Source organism: Chaetomium globosum, genomic scaffold (genome assembly GCF_000143365.1).
Source record: "Chaetomium globosum CBS 148.51 scaffold_7 genomic scaffold, whole genome shotgun sequence".
NCBI lineage: Eukaryota > Fungi > Ascomycota > Sordariomycetes > Sordariales > Chaetomiaceae > Chaetomium > Chaetomium globosum.
The window spans coordinates 2,114,451-2,134,240 of NT_165982.1; the positions used below are offsets into that span (position 1 = coordinate 2,114,451).

The 19,790-nt window shown below is 55.2% G+C and overlaps 4 protein-coding genes across 4 annotated transcripts; 1 reads left to right on the forward strand and 3 right to left on the reverse strand.

Annotated features, from left to right (window-relative positions):
- Positions 1-822: 822 nt before the first annotated feature.
- Positions 823-2,781, forward strand: CHGG_10261 (uncharacterized protein; the record flags this gene model as incomplete). Its single annotated transcript, XM_001228187.1, has 1 exon — positions 823-2,781. The coding sequence occupies one exon, from the start codon at positions 823-825 to the stop codon at positions 2,779-2,781; it is 1,959 nt and encodes a 652-aa protein (XP_001228188.1).
- A 343-nt stretch (positions 2,782-3,124) lies between these two features.
- Positions 3,125-6,325, reverse strand: CHGG_10262 (uncharacterized protein; the record flags this gene model as incomplete). The annotated part of the gene is made up of 1 exon (XM_001228188.1): positions 3,125-6,325. The coding sequence occupies one exon, from the start codon at positions 6,323-6,325 to the stop codon at positions 3,125-3,127; it is 3,201 nt and encodes a 1,066-aa protein (XP_001228189.1).
- A 356-nt stretch (positions 6,326-6,681) lies between these two features.
- Positions 6,682-11,479, reverse strand: CHGG_10263 (uncharacterized protein; the record flags this gene model as incomplete). Its single annotated transcript, XM_001228189.1, has 6 exons — positions 6,682-7,902; positions 7,970-8,006; positions 8,194-8,928; positions 9,120-9,912; positions 10,386-11,179; positions 11,301-11,479. 6 exons carry the CDS (start codon positions 11,477-11,479, stop codon positions 6,682-6,684), a joined length of 3,759 nt encoding a protein of 1,252 aa, XP_001228190.1.
- An 898-nt stretch (positions 11,480-12,377) lies between these two features.
- Positions 12,378-18,968, reverse strand: CHGG_10264 (uncharacterized protein; the record flags this gene model as incomplete). Its single annotated transcript, XM_001228190.1, has 7 exons — positions 12,378-13,940; positions 13,995-14,134; positions 14,229-15,273; positions 15,544-17,291; positions 17,437-18,149; positions 18,236-18,557; positions 18,713-18,968. The coding sequence occupies 7 exons, from the start codon at positions 18,966-18,968 to the stop codon at positions 12,378-12,380; spliced, it is 5,787 nt and encodes a 1,928-aa protein (XP_001228191.1).
- Positions 18,969-19,790: the final 822 nt, after the last annotated feature.

Below are 19,790 nucleotides of genomic sequence, written 5' to 3' on the forward strand. Positions count from 1 at the left end.
CAAATCCATCGATATCCGGGCCAAGCCGAGAGCGTGGTTTTTCAGTTTGGGTCAATTTGTACTCAGGTTCGTCCCTGAATCTAACGTTCTGTTGTTCAAGTCCCGCAAACAAACCGTGCGGTATTCCAGTTAGTTCCCTGCTTTGGATCATATGAGGAGGGGCTTAGAGGGTTCCAAGTTATTTTGTTTCAGCAATACTGATTTAAGTCAATCCATCGGTGCACAGCGCGTGACCTCACCCTCGACCCTGCCATTGGGTTTCGGTTCCCAGAACCGGGCCCGGCCTGGGGTTCCCAGACCAAGCGGGGGGTAGCGCGCGGACGAGACCGGTCCAAAGCAGCAGCAATCTTATTATTTTCCTTTCTTTTTATTCTTTTCACTCTTTTCGTCTAATTATCTACGAGACAAAATACGAAGCACAGGTCGTTGAACCGTCTTAATCTTCTCGCAATGTTTTGGAGCCTTGACAGATGACGGAGACGAAGGCAAATCTGGATCGAAGAGTTCCATGCAGTGGGGCTCGTCCTGAGCAGGCTGTGGGGTGGACCGTTATAATTAGCGACTTGGCACAGTAACCTTTGTAGCCCAGGGTTGCCTGGGACCTTCACAGCAACGGCTTCAGAGTAGGAATTGAAGTTCATCAAAGTTAAACCTGAAGCACCGCGCCGCTGACAACGCCGCAATACACATTCCAGCTGCCAAACTCCATCCAACCAACCGAGAACGTATTCAGGGTTGGCTAAAGGAACGGCGACAGGAATTAGGAATTACTGGATTCGTTGATTAAGCGATTAAGCCTGCTCCGCGGGCGTTGCCGCCAACATGGCCCTCCCGCGTGGCAGGACCTCGTACAAGAAGAAGGAAGGCATTCTCACGCTGACCGATGACCGCAGTGCCTTGATATGGATGCCATTACCCGCAACGGGCCCACCTACCGTGTCTCTGGCGCTGGAGAATATAATGAATCTTCAACAAACTCCCGACGGAGCAGCGAAGGTCATCTTGAGGGTCATCGAGAAACCCAAACCAGGCGCGGGCGAAGGGGCGACACCATCAAATTTTCTCTTCCAGTTTACGTCGCCCTCCGAAGCCAGATCTGAGGCCAACGCCGTCAGGGACCTTCTCTCTCAGCTGCTAGCCGCTGCACGCGAGAACGACCCGAACGTGCCAAAACCCGCGGCACCGGCGGCGCAGAACGTGGCAGATGGGGCGGACGGCGCCGGGGCCTCGGCGGCCATATCTTTTGCCAACACAGTGAACGCCAAGGCAGCGCCGCCGAGGTGGTTCGACGACAACGTGCTCAAAGCAGACACCGAGCTGCAGCAATCACTCCTGACGAAGGACGAGGGTCTAGCCCGGACATACAAGGATGCCTTCGCCTTGAAACCTAGCTCCATCCCAGAAGCTGAATTCAATGCCCGATTCTGGTCCACCAGGGTTGGCCTTCTCCGTGCTCATGCCATCGAGCTGAACCAGAAGAAGGGAGCCTACAATGTGCTGTCCACCATCAAACCGCGGACCGAGGATAACCTGTTCAAGCTCAGTCTCTCGTCGGAGCAGATTTCTATGATCCTACAGCAGCACCCTCTTGTGAGGCGCATATATAACGAGAATGTCCCTAAACTCGAGGATAACGAGTTCTGGTCTCGGTTCTTCCTCAGCAAGCTATCCAAACAACTGCGCGGTGAGCGAGTAACAGAAAATGACATCAACGATGCCATTTTTGATCGATATCTCAGCGCCGACAACTCCTTCGGTTTCTCAAGCAAGATTACGTCGACACAAAAGGTCCCACACATCATAGACTTGGAAGCAAACGAAGAGAATCAGGGTGGGTTCAAGAGCGGTAACCGCAAGGATGTCGAAATGCGGCCGCGGGGAAACATCCCCATCATCAAGACGCTCAATAGCCTCAGCGAGAAGATTATGGCCAATGTCGCCCCTTCAGACGCCGACCCTTCCGCTGGCGACGGGCTAGACGACGACACGCGCACCTTTAGCGAGCTCAGCCTGCGCGATCTCCGCGGCGACGCAAAGGCATCCCGCATCAAACTCAATGTCAAGGAGCAGAACAAGTTCTTCTCCAACCACGACACCCAATCCGAAGAGGCCAAGATCTACGAAACCCAGATCCCCTCCGAGGTTCTGTTCGAAGTCACCGCCGACATCGAGACTCTCGAGGACGACGGCTCAGGCGGAATAGATATCCGCAGGGGCATCGGCGTCGACGACGACAGCGACAGCGATCCCGACACCAAGAAATCCAGCCACGTCGGGGCGCGGAGCGCCCGCAAACAAGCCCAAAGCCAGATCCTCGACGGCATGCGCAAGAAGCGCGCCGAGACGCAGGGCACCTTCGCTCTGGGCGGTGGTGGCGACGAGGATGCATCGCCCATGGGGATCCCACCGGAGATTGCGCAGCGGTGCGTGCTGACCAACGCGACGACGACCGAGTTCCTCAAGCAGTTCTGGGCGGCTTTTCTGTCTGGCGACGCCGCGCGCACGCAGGAGCTCGCCTACTACGCCGAGTCGCTGCAGCGGTCGACCGATCGCATCAACGCGCTCGCTGCCGAGGCCGAGCGCATCCGCCAGCAGGTCATGGACAAGCGCAAGCGCGAGATCAAGGAGCACTACGAGCGGACGCGTAAGAAGCTGCGCTGGCAGCCGCCCAGGGGTGGGCAGGAATCGGTGCTGGCGCTGTTTGAGGCGACGCTGCTGGGGATTAATTCGGCGTTGGACTTGTATCGTTCGGCGCAGGCGGAAGCGAAGTCGAGGAAATGAATGGGCGGGCAGGTAGACGGATGAAACATATAAATATAGCGTATAACGCAGGAAAGGTTGTATTCGTTGATGATACCATTGGGCATTAGGCTCGGGAGAAGCAAAGTTGAAATACATGGTCTCCCACCCAAGCCTCTTTATATTTTATCTAATGCAGGGGACAAAATTCCCGACGGTTAACCACACACATGGTACAGGTACATAGAACGGCAGTAGCCGCATGGCCAACCCCAGATATACGCACACACAACTAGCTAGCTACTGACTATTTGCATTCTTCCAACGCCATGCGCCTTTCCAGTTCCTCCACGACTCATTATCCCCCCCCCTCCCTCACATACACTCAAGCCGCAGGATTGACCTGCCTCACCCTAGCCTCCCCACTCGACCCCTTCCCATCATCAGGCACCACCTCAAAGCCCATCCCCTTCTTCACAACCTTCTTCCGCCCGGCGTCGCCATAGCGCTCATCAAACTTACGGATCGCCTTCAGACCATCCATATCCCCACTGATACTGGCGCTGATCTCGCGCAGGCCCTTATCAAAGTGGCGTTGCTCTAGCACGCGCTTCTCGGGCCACTGGAACTCGCCCTCGCCCTGCCAGGCGACCTTGGCGCGCACCTCCTCGCGGACGGCCTCCATGGCGGCGGAGACGCAGAGGTTCTTGAGGTCGGAGCCCGAGTACAGCTCGGTGTCGGCGGCGAGGCGGGCGAGGTCGACATCCGGGGCGAGGGCCTCCTCCTGCAGCATGACGCGCAGGATGGACTGGCGCTCGGGGGCCAGGGGCAGGTCGACGAGGATCTTACGGGGCAGGCGGCGGAGGACGGCCTCGTCGAGGTCATAGGGCCGGTTGGTGGCGACCATGATGAAGGCGCGCGAGCCGGTGAGGCCGTCCCACTCGCGCAGGAACTGGGTGATGGTCTCGCGGTAGGCGGCGCGGGTGGAGCCGGTGCGGCGGGCGGCCAGGAGCGCGTCGGCCTCGTCGAGGAAGATGACGCAGGGGGCGAGCTTGCGCGCCAGGCTGAAGAGCGCCTGCACGTTCTTCTCGCTCTGGCCCACGTACTTGTCGTTGATGCTCGCCGCCGACACCTCGAGCATGCTGGCCCCGGACTCCTTGGCCACTGCCTTGGCGAGCAGCGTCTTGCCCGTCCCCGGCGGCCCGTAGAGCAGGCAGCCGGGAATGTGCTCCGTCTTGAGCACGCCGTAGGAGAAAGCTTCGGGGCGGACGAGGGAGAGGGTGGTCAGGCCGATGAGTGACTCTTTGGTTTCCTGTGGGACGACGATGTGGTCGAAGGTTGTGTGAATGTCGTTTGCGTTGATGAGACCCGAGAGGAGCTTCTTCTCATTTTCGTTATATTGTTTGGACGCGGCCGCGCCGGAAAGGTTCTTGGCGGGGGAGGATGCCGACTTTCGCGGCGCGGCAAGCGGGGAGGAGTAAGGAGGGTAGATATCTGGGTTGATCTTCTGCCAGTGCTTATCCCGGTCGAGCATGAACTGCATGCCGTAGCATAGCTCCGGAACGCCGTACTCCTCGCGGGGGCCCATTCGGGCACCCACCATCAGTGATACGAGACGTTGTACCCATTCTGCGTCAAGGATGTTTTTATTTAGCCAGTCAAACATGGTATCGAAGTCCTTTTTCGAGACTTTGGTATCTTTCGAGTGCAGGAGCCCCTTGCTAATGGTTATGGGGACTTGGTCGCCAACCATGGCACGGAGCATATCCTCGATATTAGCCAGGTTTTCTTCGGCATTGGTCCATTTCTCTTCCACGTCCGTCCTCGTTGGGTCGACATGGAACGGGATGACGTGAGCGCCGTCTCGGGCCAGCTCGGCGAGTTGCTCTCGGTACTCCGGTAACTTGTCTAGCTCACCAGAGGAGCTGCCGACAAAAACAACCCTTCTCCCTGCCTTCCACATCCGGTCGGCAATGGCCCGTAGCCTTTGGACGACGGGGCGGTACAGCAAGTTCACTTCCACGTAGTCGTGGAGATGGATGATGAGGTCTCGCCGTAGCGCCTTCACCTCTAACTCGTTCTCGTTGCGTATGGAGGCTATGATCGAGGGGCAGGCTTTGGTCACCGTCACCTCTCGTTCACGTTTCTGATCAACGGCGGCAACAATCGTCTCCAGCGCCGAGTCGATTTTCATATCTTCCCAGCGGTTATCTGAACCGCCCACCCCAAAGAGCTCCCTCTGCGTGATCAAATTCCGCAGCCGCACGGGCAGCTCGACGGCGACCGCGCCGATCTGATCCGGCTCGGAGCCGGAGCCAGAGTTGGGAGCGGGAATGGTCCGCGGCACAGCCCTCCCGTTCATCTCGGCAGCGGCGTGACCAAGCATGGAGAGGGAACCGCGGGCTGAATACTGAGTTTGACCCAAGTACGGCCCCAGAAGACGGGCGATGTGGTGGGCAGATAGGTGCACGACATCGGCCTTGAGGTCCGTGGCTACGTCGTCGATTATCGAGTCGGCGACTGTCCTCCCCGCTCCATTGAGTATGGAGAGAACAATCTGGGGCCGGTGCGCGTCTTGTCGGTCAGATGTGGGCAACGCAATCATCTGGGAGTTCACGACGGCGAGGAGTTCCATGGAGGGGGCATACTCGGGGTCCGGTCGTTGCGCTATGGGGCTCTGGTGAAATCCCGAACCAGGCCCGGTGTCGGACCGGACATTTGCAAGCCAGCGCTGAGACTCTTGTGAGGGCGCATACGGTGCCGGGTGCCACAGCTCCCTTTCGTACATACTCGCCAAATGGTGCTGGCGCAGTCTCTCGATGTGACTTGGGTTGGCTTCGGTTTCATTATATGTAAGCAGGAAAGTCTGCCAGAAAGCCGCCCGGTGTAGGGTCTTTGCCCGCTTCAGCAATCGGAATAGGGCGCCATCCTCCCAGTCTCTCCTCCTTGCAAAACGAGTCAACCTGTCTTTGAATCCGTCTACTTCCTCCTCCTGGAGCGAGGCTTTCTTAACCGTTTTCTCCTGAACATCCAGCAGCACCTCGCGACCAGCCTGACTCAGCTGGGGCAGCCGGGTGCTAGGAACACCGATGGGCCGCTGCTCGTACAGCGAGATCTGGGGCATCGAAAACCATGAAGGCACCTCGAAGGGGGGCGCCTCCTCGACGCGGTTGTTACGGTTGGCGCGGGCGCGGGCCGAGCCGTAGCCGGCACTCTTCAGCTTCTCCCGTTTGGCATCGGCATCGGCATCAGTGGCCGGGTTGGACTCGGGTTCGGCCGACCGGCCATTCTCTGTTGCTGCCGCTCCATTGTCCTTGTTCGAGCCGGCCGGGGGGGAAGGGGGATCCTCGGCGTTCGATGCATCGGGGCGGGCGAGGAGGGACGGCGAGCTGTGGAAGCTGCGGGTGGTTATGGCGGGGCCATTCGGACGGCGGGGAATACGGCGTCGATGTGGAAGAGCGCTACGAATGGCAGCGGAAGCGACAGCGGAGGTCGGACTGGCGTGGACAAGGGCGCGGGGCAATCGATTGGCTCTAGAGGGAGTCTGCACCGACAGCAGGGCCCGAGCCCCGGCGGCCGTAGGCATGAGAACAAGGCGATTTGGGGGTTATCGCGCACATGCGAATCGAATTGCCTATTTGGGCTTCGTCGGTATCCAATGGCGTAGCTGGGCAACTACTGTTGCGGTGGAGGTAGTTGCTGCTGGGCGTGAAGAAGTGTGTGAGCACACAGGACTGGAAGATGATACTACTGTAAACCTAACAACAGGAAGTGATGCCACTGCGTGGGTTAAGCCCACGCAGGGCGGGGCCGGGCGGTCTGGAAAGGTGGGCCCGGAATGCCGGCGCCCGCAACACCCCCCCTCAGACCGGCCTCCATCCGCCCCGGCATGAAGCCATCGCCATCTTTCTTAATCTAGTACATGTATATCTTCGTGGTGTTTTACTTCGCCCACGGAATCTTCTTCGCTCTCATGCCCATCATCCCCACAAATGCCGCGTGTTTCTCCTTCGATAACGGCTTTGTCAAACCGTCGGCTGGCATCTGTGCCCCGGGCAAATGGTTGACACTCAACTCTCCTTTCTGAACCTTCTCAATTATCCACTTGTAGTTGATATCAATCGTCCGTGTGCGCGCTCTGTTCATCGGGTTAAGTACCGTTCTGTACGCGTTGTTGCTGTCTGTAAAAATCACTGTCGGTATCTTCTGTGGAATGCCACAGTCCTTCAAGATCTGCGACACCCACATTGTCGACAATGCGGTGGGTGTCAAGTTGGTAAATTCGGCTTCCGTCGTACTCAATGCGACGAAGGTTTGTTTCTTTGACTTCCAGAGTACTGGTGCCCCGGCAAGGAAGACCGAATGGCCTCCTGTCGATTGTCGTGATGGTAGTCGGTCGGCTAGCGATGCATCCGCAAACGCCATCATTCGCATGTCGTCGCAGCTAATTTCGTCGCCGCCGAACTCAATGCCGAGATCCGTTGTGCCTTTCAGATATCGAAACACATGCTTAAGTAGGTCCAGGTGCGCTTGTGATGGGCCAGCGTTGGCCTCCGCCAGCCTCGAAACGGTATACGCGATGTCGGGTCTTGTACCACACGCAAGCCAATTGAGGGAGCCGGTATCTTTGATATACGCCTTCTGGCGTTTCATCACTGGTTCCCATGTCGCCGGCAATTCCATTTTACTGGGCCACGGTGTTGGCGTCGGATGGCAGTCTGACATTTCTCTCTTTGCCAGTAATGCCCGTGTGTAGCTTTCTTGTGATACGAAGATCTTCTTTTGTTTGCGATCGCGGACGATGTCGAAGCCCAGGAACCGTTTCACCGGGCCGAGTTCTTTCAATTCGAACTGCTTGATAATTTCGTCGCGGACCGTGTGGATCATGGCGGTCGAGGGCGCCGCAATCAAAAGATCGTCGACGTAAAGCACCAGAAGAATGTCGTAGCGTTTGTGTCGAAACAAACAGGCATCTGTTTCGAGTGCCTTGAAGCCTCTTTCTTCGAGTAAAGGTTTGACCGTGTTGAACCAGTATTGTGGACTTTTCCGCAGGCCGTAAAGTGCCTTTCTCAACCTGCAAACCATGTCAGGCGGAATGTCCAAACCTTCTGGGGGCTCAACGTAATAGTCGATGCCCTTCGGAATCGGCGTGTTCAAGAAACGCTGTTATGAAGTCGTATTGCAGGCATTCCAAGTCTCGCACTGCGACGACAGCAAGAAATGTACGGACTGAAACGCTGTTGACGACGGCGGCAAAAACGTCTTCACTATTCCAAGAGTCTTTGTCGAAATTGGCCACAAACAACCCATCTTGCGCGTGGATCTGTTGTTCCCGTTGACGGATTCATTTTTTTCTCAAATAACCCATTTGCTCGGCAAAATCGTCATGCCTGGGCGTTTCGGAATCAATTCGTAGAACTTCTTTGTCGACGCAAGCTGGCATCTTGTTTCAACATCGCCTTGAGCCAGTAATCCTTGTAGTTCTCAAGGCGTTTCGCCTGTCGATGGTTCTTCGGTATTTGGGGTTGCAGGTATTGCGCAATGTCGTTCTCGACCTTCACACTTGAAAGCGCCATGCCAATTGTTGGTTCGTCGGGTTCAGGGATATCCAGGTGCGCCGCATAAAACGACTGTCCCGGCAATTCACCCCTGCTCAATTTAGCATAATAACCTTCCTCTGTGCCGGTACCGTATTTAGCCTTTTGGCGCCGCGGGCGGGTCGACAACGTAGTCGGTGCCACTGTTCCGGGTTCGTCGGTCACCAAATTGCCAATTCCTGGCGACAGATGGTTAATTGGCACTGGAAGATCTCTCCCAATCTCCATGCGATCCTCCGCATCAAGCGTTGGTTCTGGAGTGGCCTCTGGAGTCGGTAATTGAGCGACATGTTTTTCTTTCTGCATTTCCGTTGTTTCGTCGCTCTGTTGAGGTTCGTTCTCGATTGCGGGCAGTTCATTTTCTGTCGCAGTGGAATCCCCCCCCTGAAGGCTAATCGTTGTTGTTGTTGTTTGATCCGGATGGGTAATTGTCACCCAGTCTTGTTTTTCCACGACCGCTTCTTCTTCTTCTTGCGTTGTCGTGTCGGTAAAAACTGCTTCGTATTCGACATCCGTTCCGACATCTTCGTCAGGAACAAAGTCTGGGCCGTTCGTTGAACTTGACTGCGCTGGCGCGAATGATCTTCCCGGTCTTCGGATTCCAAATCCAGTATATTTTGCCATGCAGGTCAGCGTAACCGATCAGACGTCCTTTCTCGGCGCGCGCGGCAAACTTGTCGGATTGGACCCGGTATTTCGGTTTGACGTAGTAATACGCCTCGCAAAAGTAGGCTCGAAAGTGGGTGATGTGTGGCGTCCATGTCGACTTTGGCATGCCGACACCTTTCGCAAAGGCCTCTTGTGGGCACCTGTTGCCCGTATTCGCATTCGTAGGGCAGTACGTTTTTGACTTGAACGACTGATTCCATCACGAAGGTCCAGAGGTGTTCTGGAATCTGATACGCAATCATCGTCGCGCGCGTCTTATCCAGAACCTCCCTCGCCGCGCGTTCAACTTTGCCGTTCATCCACGGCGTGTGTGGAGGGGTCTGAAGGACCACAATGCCTTTCTCCCTCGCCCACCTCTTGAACTTATCGTCAACGAATGGAATAGGCGATTGTCCGAATTCGGTGCCGCCATCAATGCCGATCATCTTCACCCAACTGACACCTGTCTGGGTGTGAACCATGACCACCCAGTCCTTCAACAGGTCGAAGATCTGACCCTTTGTGCTGGTGTATTTGACCCAGTGGAAGTTCGTGTCGATGTCAATGATGTGAACGCTGTATTTATATCCCAACGCTCCCGGTTTTTCATGAGTAACCGTGTCGACACGAATGAAGTCAAGTGGATTATCGCCTTGGATGGGGGCTGATTTGCCCAGTTCGTCCGTCATCTTTCCCATTGTACAGCCTTCGCAAAAGTGATCTTGTTTGGCGGTCAATTCGATGCCTGCACGCCGACATGCTTCTTCAACAACTGATTTGCCGGCATGCATTAGCCTTCTGTGCATCTTGCGGTATGGGACTGACGCCATCTCTGGTTTCGGTTGGTTTCCTCTGTTGGTTGAGGTCGGCAGTGCATCTCTGACAGCTGGTACGCCTCGATAATCGTACAACTCCATCATGAGGCTTCCTGTCCCTTTGTGATACAGCGTGTCATTGTCTTGGTCCCAACGAACGCCGTCATTCTTCATTCTCAGACCTGCAAGTAAATTGCAAGGTGCTGATGGTTGGTAAACTGCTTCGTCAATTTCGATCGTCGCATGATTGCCTGTCGGGAGTTGAACCGTAAGACTAACGGTTCCGCTCAGCCAATTCTCTATCAATTCTCCCGTTGAGGATATCGCCAATGACGCCTCTGGGAGTGTTTCCAATTCCTTGAACCACTTCTTGTCATTGAACGCTGGCGTCGCGCATCCGGTATCGTAAATCACGACATTCCGAATTGCCTCTGTCGACACGCCTGATGCCTTGAGGGCCTGTTGGACTTTAGCGCTCAATTGCGCCACGGGCCTCCCCAAAAATGCGGTGCCATGTTCATCATGTTCATGTCCGGATGGTTGCTTGTAAACAGGAGATTCATCGGGCGAGACTGGTTCGCCACACCAGACTGTTGATGAAGAGGGCCCGTTGTCGACGAAGATGCCGACGACGATTTAGTCAATGATGTCGATGTCGACGAGGAGGTTTTCGTTGCCTTCGCCTTGAGGGCACTGTCTCTCTTCGGCCAGTTTTCCGGGGCCTGTTCCGGATTGCACCACCAGCAGATTGATGCCTTCGGGTAGTGGAAGCCACAGCCTCCGCAATGCTCCTGTCCAGTGTAAATGTCCTTGTCGCATTCCTTGCAGTCAACCCTCTGGTTTTTCGACTTCCAGGAGTTCTGTCTCTCGTTATTCTTGTTGGTCATCGAAGTCGACCGAGTGTTTGACGACGACGATGTGGCATCTCCTTCTGCCCTCTTCGTCTTATCCTTGCCGTATTTGACGTTGCTCAATGCCGGCTGGGTCGCCTCCTGGGATGCCAGTTCGTTGAATTCCAGCATCAAATCCGCCCACGACAACTTGTTGTTTCGAAGATTCGTCATCGACCTGGTATACAGATCCGGGTAGGCGTCGGAAATCGCCTGGATGGCGTTCAAGGTTGCCGCTGACTCTTGCATCTTGTAATCAGTCTCATTTATCCGCTGATACAGATAGTTGAGCCGAATCTGAAATGTGGTGAACTTGTCATAGTCGCCACGCCTGATATTGAAAAACTCTCGTGCAATGTCGTATGTCGCTTTGTGGGTGTACTTATCGAAGTGCTGTGTCAGATGGTCAAATGTCGATTTCGGATCCTGGTCGGTAACCTTCCAGCCTTGTCCTCGCAACAAGGTCCACACGTTGATATCCGCAATTGTGCTCTGGATGAGGTTGTCAACGTCGATCCGGTCGTATCGCCACTGGCGCTTCTCGTCGTCGTCGCGCCGGTTCCGGCACGCCGGTAAGGATGTGGGCTTCCAGCCCTGCGCTCTTCAGTGACGTGAGCAACTTGTCACGCCATGTCAAGAAGTCCTCCTTTTTCTTGAGCTCTGGAACTTTCTCAAACGTGGTCTTCTGTCGCTTTGTCGATTTCTCAGCTAGCTTTTTCTCATAATAATTCTTTTGAGCCTCAAGCATTTGAGTCATCATCGCCTGCATTTGTTGCAGTTGTTCCGCCATTTGACTGATTTTGATGTCGTACACTTGTGTCGATAAATTGATGTCGCACACTTGTGTCGATAAATTGGAATGTCGGGTGTGGTTCGTTGACTTCAAAACGAGATTCCACACAATCGACGATTTTTCACTCAATTCCAATCTCTATCAATTGAGAGAATTAACAGGAAGAGTATCAACAGTAATAAAAGGAAGTGTCAGGGGCTCATAACCTGTGTGAGCACACAGGACTGGAAGATGATACTACTGTAAACCTAACAACAGGAAGTGATGCCACTGCGTGGGTTAAGCCCACGCAGGGCGGGGCCGGGCGGTCTGGAAAGGTGGGCCCGGAATGCCGGCGCCCGCAACAAGAAGCCTACACGAAGGGTCGCGATGTCGGTGCACCGCCGCCGCTCAGTGGCCATCGAATTTGGCCGTTGACAGCCGAGCCTTGACCAATATAACTATAGGGTTAGGGTTATATATGTGACGGGAACAACTCGAGTCGTAACCAGAACAGACGAGAGCAGGACAGCACTGTAAGCCAGACAATAGCACCGCTGTCGCTAAACATCAGAAAAGGCTCGTCATTACTCATGATCTATATACCCGTCTCTCATAGCCCAAAACCCCTAAAACAGCATCTCGTCCTCCACCCCTCCTCGCTTCCCCCCTTTCCCATGACCTCCCTTTCTCCCCCCTTCCTCTCTCCCCCGACCCTCTCTCCCACCCAACTCCCACCTGCCCACCGCAGCACCCAATCTCTCCAAAACAGCCCTCCACTCCCACGGACTATAGCTCGCCCCGCGAAGCGAGGGCACACCGCCACCAGCCACCATGGCCTGACTCATCATCATGGGAAACCCTCCCTGCGACCCCCGCCCCGAGGACGCCATCCTCACCATGACACGGTCCGCCGTCACCACCCAGTTCTGCCGCACGTCCGTTGCAATGAAGTTGGCAAACGTCTGCGGGCGCGGGTGGCCTCCGCTGCCGGGTGCGGGTATTGGGCCTTGGCGGCAGGGCGGTCAAGACGCTTGATAGAGTGAGGCGGGTCGGGGCGGTGTCCTCCTCCGTCTGGGAGGGAGAGGGTGTCCCCGATGTGAGACCGCAACTTCGTAAACAGCGTTGCGATCTTATCCACGGTGTCTTGTAGATGAGGTATTGACGAGTCTGAGTCGGATTCGTTGAACAGGTAGGCTGTGAGGCTTGGTTGTAGGATGTTGGCTATGGTGGCGAGAAGCGACATGATGTGCAGTTGCGGGAGCGAAAACGCCGCGGTGTTCTTGAGGGTGTCGACCCAAGCCAGAATGCTCGTCAAGATTCCCGCCGCATGCTCCACGTCGTGGTTTGGTAGTTCCTTCGGAACGCAGCCTGAATCGAGGATTTCCCCAAGCGCGACCGCGTACACCTCCAGCAACGCCCAGCAATCCGGAACTTGGGCAGACGCCTGGATGATGGCCGGTATCATGTGCTGTAGCATGAACGATGTGACATAGGCATTTCTCATTGCCCTGCTCAAGATTTTGCACTCTTGCTGAAGCTTGTCGTTGCCTAGCGAAACTTTAAAGTTGTTGAGCAAATAGTGGAAGAGCTGCTGGGTCGCGGTGGCGTCCCCTTCGCTCAGCTTGACTCCGTACGCGACGATGCCGGCGGTATGAAGCTGCGGGTCTTGAATCGATGGCGAGTAATCAGCGCTCGGCTGCATGAAGAAGGAGTCGACTGTGCAGATGTTGACTCCGTGAGACTTGATCAGAGAGATGACCTGTCTCACAAAGTCAATGTATAGGCCATGTTCGCTGGGATAAGACCGGAGTAGCGCCAAGTCATCCTTGATCTTCTGCATGACCACCTGGAGCGTCTTTTTGAATTCGTCACGATGCTGCTTGGCTTGTACCGAATCGTGTTCTCTCAGTTTCTTCCGCATATGCTGGATGGCGCAAGAGAAGAAGTCGATGTTTGAGTTGTAATCCGGAGGGATTCCCACAGTAACTGTGGCTCGTTCCAAGAACGCCAGATCGTGGTGCTTGAGAACTTCTGCTAGATAGTTCTCGTACCCTAGATACCTCAGCGGCTTCACAACCGCGAGCATCCACAGGCCCAAAACGTTGATTCCAATGTCTCGGAAATCGAAAACGTGGTTCTTGACAAGGACTGTAAGAAAGAGTGGGAGAAATCTCCTTTCCGGTGTCGTCAAGTTCTTCGGTACGTCGGGAAACAAACTGTACTTTTCCGGGAGAAAAGTAAGGTAGCAATTGCTGTCAAGGTCAGCAACGTGCTTAAAGGCAAGTGGAAAGGACGAGGAACTGCGAACCGTAACTCTGTTCTTGACAAACCTAGCCGCAATCCTTGCCGCCAAGGTGACCGCTTTCTCCGCGCAAGCGGTTTGTTGCGTGTGCCGCCGTGGAGACTTTTCCAGTGGAAGGGCAAGAATAGTTCGGGTCATCCAGAAAAAGTCTTTGGTCAGGTGCTCATTCACCAGCTATCCCATATCAGATTAGCATCTCATGAAATCAATGACAAAACTAAGACATACCAGCACGGCGTCCTCTAGGAAGGGGGCATCAATATTGTCGTCGAACTCGCTCGAGTACTGCTCTTCCGACGCTTGGTCTATCCGGCCCATCAGATGCTCGAGCGTGTCGAGCGCTACGCGGAGGATACCCCAGTCAAACCCTGGGGACTGATAGTCGAGACTAGTGAACACCTTTTGCAGTTGTCCTACTCCAAGTTAGCCATCCGGTTCACGCGACGAGAAGGGTCGGCTTACCTGTGCTGAGCCCATACGAAACCGCCTCAAGAGTCGGAGCCCGCTGCAAGACATCCAAAGACGCCTTCACAGAAAAGTGAAGCACATCCAAGGCCGTCGCCTTGTTCTTGGCTACCATCTCGTCCCGCATGTCCTTGCTGATGCTGGGCATCTCAGTGGACAGAGCCCGGAACTGCTGCTCAATGTCCGAGGCGGCGGAGAGGTACTGATCCAGGACCTGGTTGAAGACATTGTTGCGCCAGACAGCGAGTGGCCTGAAGACGCCGCCGCCTTCATCCTTGGCAATCACAAAGCGTGCAAGCTGATTCCAGGCTCTAACGTTAATCAGACATGCTTCCTTGTGAGCGGTACCAGGGACAACCAGCGCCTCTATGTCGTGGACTTCTCGCCGCAGCTCAGGCGGTGAGACCCAGAACAAAGTGCACAGAAGATCGTGGTGATTTCTTAGGGCTGCCAGGTCATGCTGGCGGATTGTGTCCTCCTTTCGATATTGCCGGCTGTGGTTGGGGAGCGTCCTGGTGACGAGATTCTTGATGTCGTTGGGGCGGCCGAGTTCCTTTAGACGCTGGATTGCCAAAGCCAAGAGTTTGATGAAGATGTGGAAGCACCGGTCTTCTGGCTCGATGGCAAGAGACGGCTTGCGGTCAAGTTCCTCGAGAAACTGCGGGGATTTGTACACCTCCTCGTTCCTGAGGTGCGCAAGGTTTTGCGAACCAAAGAAGTCAAAGATGGTCCCGATGACGCCGGTGCATTTGCGCCATCCCCACTGCTGGAGGAGAAAATGGCAGCGTGCCACAAGGGCTCGACAGTAGTCGTTGAAACCGGGCGGTTGACGAGGATTTGCTTGGTACAGCTGAAAGACTCGCTTCAGCAACTGCTGCGGCAGAGCCCATCCTTCTACCGGTGTAACGTGCCTTGCCCCCGAAACGAGAAGTCCGGAGTTGTCGATCTCAGAGAGCGGCAGCAACGTGAACATGTCTTGCCAAATCCGCTCAAACACCTGTGCATCCGAGCCCAAGGCGACCTCACGGGCGAGCATGACGGACTGGGTGACATCCCAGAAAGAGCTTCTAGGAATGGCAGCGCTTTCCAAGAGTCTCATCATAACCACCCAACAATTCGCAAGGAATAGGTCCGGACGTATACCTCGCTCCCTGAAACCTGAACGTTGCAAATCGCCGTAAAGAGTTCGCAGTTCCTCGGTGCCGCATGCTAAAAGGCAACGAATGGTGATCGAAGCCGTTTTCTTGAGCAAATCATCAAGTTTCATGGATTGAAAAGGGTCGCCGCTAGGTCCCTGGCTTATCGAACGTACCGCCAGCGTGGCGAGAGAAAGGCGGGTATTAACCTCAAGCTGCGCTCTCTTGGCGGCCTCCGAGACCGAGCTCGTATCAGTTGATTCGAGACGGTCGGTGAAGCTGGAGAGAATCTCAAGCCACCTGGACACAAATGATTTCCCCGCAAAATCATTGGGAACACTCAGGGAATGCAGCACGTAGCCAAGCACAAAGTCGGCCGCTTCCGGTGCCTTTGGGGTTAAACCCTCGCTTGCCGCCGCGTCCTGGGCCAGTTGCTCGGCAACCCAGTCAATGAGTATACCGAGTTCTGAGGATGTAGTATCGTCCCAAGTGCTCCACCTTAGGACTCTCCCATCCCAGGGAAAGGACACGGCTGGCCTTTGATGGCGGGTCCGGTCAGGCAGAGAAATATCTACCGCGTCACGCACTAACCCGCGTCCAATGACGGTACTTTCATGGAAGTAAACGTCTCTATCGAGCGGGAAAACTTCAAAGTGGTGCGTGTAGTGCGTTCCGTATGGACCAAGGCCTCTGAGCTTGTCCTCGGCCAAGGCCTTGTCCTGTGTTTGACGTTCCCGAACTTCAATAGCCGAGAAGTCCGCCGGCAAGGGATCGTTTGCGCGAGCGTATTGCGGAGCCTCCAAGTCCACGCATTGGGGGCGACGCCTCTTGCGGAACCTTGACCTGTCAACTCTTGGGCCCCTGCTTGTTGGGGCGGAAGATGTCTCAGTACCCATACCAACTTCAGCCCCGTTGCCCTGTTCTTCGGCCACGGGCTCCCTGAGTGTAAAGTCCACGTCGAGAACGCGATCTGGCCCATCATCTACCGAGGCATCCAGAATCCTCTGGTGCCTCCTATAGAAGGCATCTAGAGTCCGCTTCCGTGCATTGAGTTGCCGTCGTTTATCCCCAGTTTCCTCCTCCTCGAGTTGTGCTGGGTGCAGGCTCGAAGGGCGGTCTGGTATTCGTTTCCGCGGTTGGATAGTCGAAGTCGAGGCCGGTCGAGGAGCCTGAGCATCTTGTGAACTTTCTTCAGCGGCGACGAATGAGTCTAGGTTGCTTTGTCGAACCAGCTTCCGGGGTTGGCCACCCCGGGGTCGTGGAGTGGTATTTGTCGATATCTCACGCAACTCTGGCCTGCTCCTTGGCTTCTCTGGGTGCCTTCGTTGTGGCGTAGGAATCTTGGGTTTCGTCTTGCCTGATTTCCAATCCCGTAGGACTGAAAGGGCGTCAACGTTGTCGCTACGTGTTGCCAGACTAATGAGCTTCCTGGAGGGACTAGCCTTGCCCAAATTCAACCTCCTCTTCGCAGCACGCGCGGCGATTTTGACAAACTTTGGAGCTTCAGGTTCCGCAACATCCAGAATGCTCAGAAGTGGGGGGGTGGCTCTCTTCCTATCAGCCTTGCGATCTAACCGAGAGCCACCCCTTTCTCGATGCCGTTGTTGCTTTGTTAAGTTCCTCTTCGCGGACGTTGGTGTGGCACCCTGTTTTGATCGTTGTAGAACCTGGGTTATCCTAGGTTGTCGGGAAGTTGAATTGGAGCGGCCCTGGAAAACAGACTGCGTTCTGCTCTGCTTCTGCTTCTTTGCCCTACCAGACGTCTTTTGTGGTCCGGATCTCTTCCTCCCGGGAAGCATCCAGTCAATTGTATCCTCTTCAATCACGGAAGCCCCATCGTCTTCGTTGATCACGATGGTCGTCGGTGCCGTTGGAATGGGATCGTTTGTGGCGGTTGGTCGCCGAGGTGACTCGTTCTCGGAGTCTTCCCGACTCATCAAACAGCATCAATGGCGCCGTGCTGGAGGGTTTTTCAAAGCCCCGTCTGGGCAGGGCAACCCCGCGCCTTACAGTACGTTCCGGTGAAGGTTGAGGGGTCCTTCTACGTGCATTCCGTGCGGCGGGTTTACCTTGCTGATCTATACGGAGCCATGAGGCTGGCAATACTCCGCGGATCCTGCGACTGTTTTGGCGAACCACCTCCGAGTCACTACCAGAACCAGAGCTGTCTGTAGAATCCGCCTGATCCCCATCACTGAGGTCGCTCAGGGAATCCTCGTCGATCAGGATCGGAGAGTTTGTGGCTCTGCCTTCGAGTACAGCAGAATTCAGCCCCGGGTCCCAAGCAGGTGTATCCGGTGTGCTCGGCCGAGATTCAACGGGTGGTTTCGGGGTGGTTCCGACTTTCCGCAACGGTTCTTCTGGCAGAGACGGTGTAGGCGGTGAAGAGGATAAGTCCCATACGTTTAGAGGGGGCGGCTGGATAAACGTGGGGCGTGGTGGCGATGCCCGAGACGACGAATCAGGTGTGAATCTGGCCTTTTTCCGTTTAACGGAGGACAACATCTGGGAGCGATGCCGCTTCAACACTTGCTGCCGCCTCTTTGGAGAAACCGGCCGAAGACGATCTAACGGGGGGAACTCCTCGTCGGATAGGGTCGTGGCATCAGTCTGGTCGCCATTGTTCTGTTGGCTGCTAGTTCGTATATCCTGGCCTCGAGGAGATGTTTTCGGGGCTGAAGGGGTGAGAGTCAATTCATCCTCGTCGTCATCAAATAAAATCGGTCCACTTTCTTCTAAGTCGCCGAGACTCCCCCCCGCTTGCCTCCTGGCTTTCCTCGGCCTGGAATTCTTGTTCCTGGGAGTCTTCCTCCTCGATTCCGCTTCCTGCCGGCCGGGATGACTGGGCAACCCGAATGGGCTTCACACCGTGTGACTTCATAAAAGTAGCGTATTGGGCGTTCTCGAGAAGATAGGGGTGCTGCTGGATCGGTTTCCGGGGACGGAATGAGCGCTCTCGCCGGGGCTCGGCCTGCTTTGGCAATTCCTGCGTGTTCGTTTTCTCCACGGGCGGTTCGCGGGTCGGAGACTGCGTAGGGTGGGCCACCGGGGGAGTAAGGCGAACATCGGGCAATGAAGGAAATCGCGGTGGTGTGGGTGTCCTTGAGAGAAAGCTCGCGGGAGAGGACGCGCCTGAACCCGGGCTTGCGGCCTGAAGCATAGCCTGTCAATAATATCTCATCCTCTAGGTCTAAATCCGACGTGAGTTTAGGCCGGTTCCTCGGTGTAGATGCGGGCTTGTCGAACGTAGACTTGGTGGGAGTAGAAGGGGTCCCCCGTTTCCGGATATGTCTGCTGTCGGTTGGACGTGCCACGGTGGCTGGCTCAGCATTTGTGACGCCTGACCCGAAATCGTAGCGAGGAGGGGCGAAGCTTGCTCCGGTAAAGAACTCGGAACACTCCATACGTCCCCATCCCCATCACTGGCCGACTCCTGGCTCTTCTCATCCACTCGCGTATCGTCGACATCGTTTCGTGGTAACTGGTTGAATTGGTCGAGGTTGTCGCCTTCATCTCCGTCATTGTCGTCGTTGAAATCCGCGTCATCGAAGCTCTCGTCGTCCGAATCCGGAACCTCTCCCAATTCCCTCCAGCTCTTCATTGCGGCCCTACTATCATATCGTGGATGTCGGTTGAATCATCGACCAGCTTGTTGGGAGGATTGGCAGCAGATCCGTAGTGAAGACATCCATGCATGAGCTCTGCAAGGATAACTTAGTAATTACAAGGTACCCGGCCCTGAGTGCACCACGCATGGCGCGTAAATTGGCGTGAGACGCGACTGGCAGAAGCTCTGGTGGGGCAATTCGCGTTATGCTGCCACCAATTAACACTGGGCGTCCTGAGATCGTACAGTGTAAGTGTTCTGTTAGTTACCAGTGGTATTTGTATCGGTGTATGTTACATCAGAAAATAAATCGCATCAAGGAAGCCAGCAAGCTCTCAGCCAAAGCCAAAGCACAATCACTTTGTAACTCCAAACAGGCCGCTCTTGATCAAGCCGTCTGAAACAGCCATACTTGACAATGAGCAACCAATCCAAGGTGATCACGATTGGCATCCTTATAGCTTTCGGGATTGGTAACGGTGAGTGTAATTTGACTCGGAAAGCTCTCGGCGATGTTGACATTCCTCTAGCTTATTATACATTCAACCCAAGTTTCAAGGAGTTGAAGGAGCAAAAAGAGGGCATGTCGATTCGGTGAGATTTCATTACCATAACAACCGTGGCAGTCGGCGACTCACACCAAGGCAGCAAAACACTTGAACCTCAGGGGCGTCCAGCGCCACGGCCAGAGCAAAATCAAGAAAAATAATCCAGCTGAACTTGGGGGTGGCAATGCCAATGTAAGAACACGGTTCAACAGTCGCCGTGCGTTCTAGCTCGGTCAGAGTGAAGCAACACAAGCAGTTTGCAAGCCCA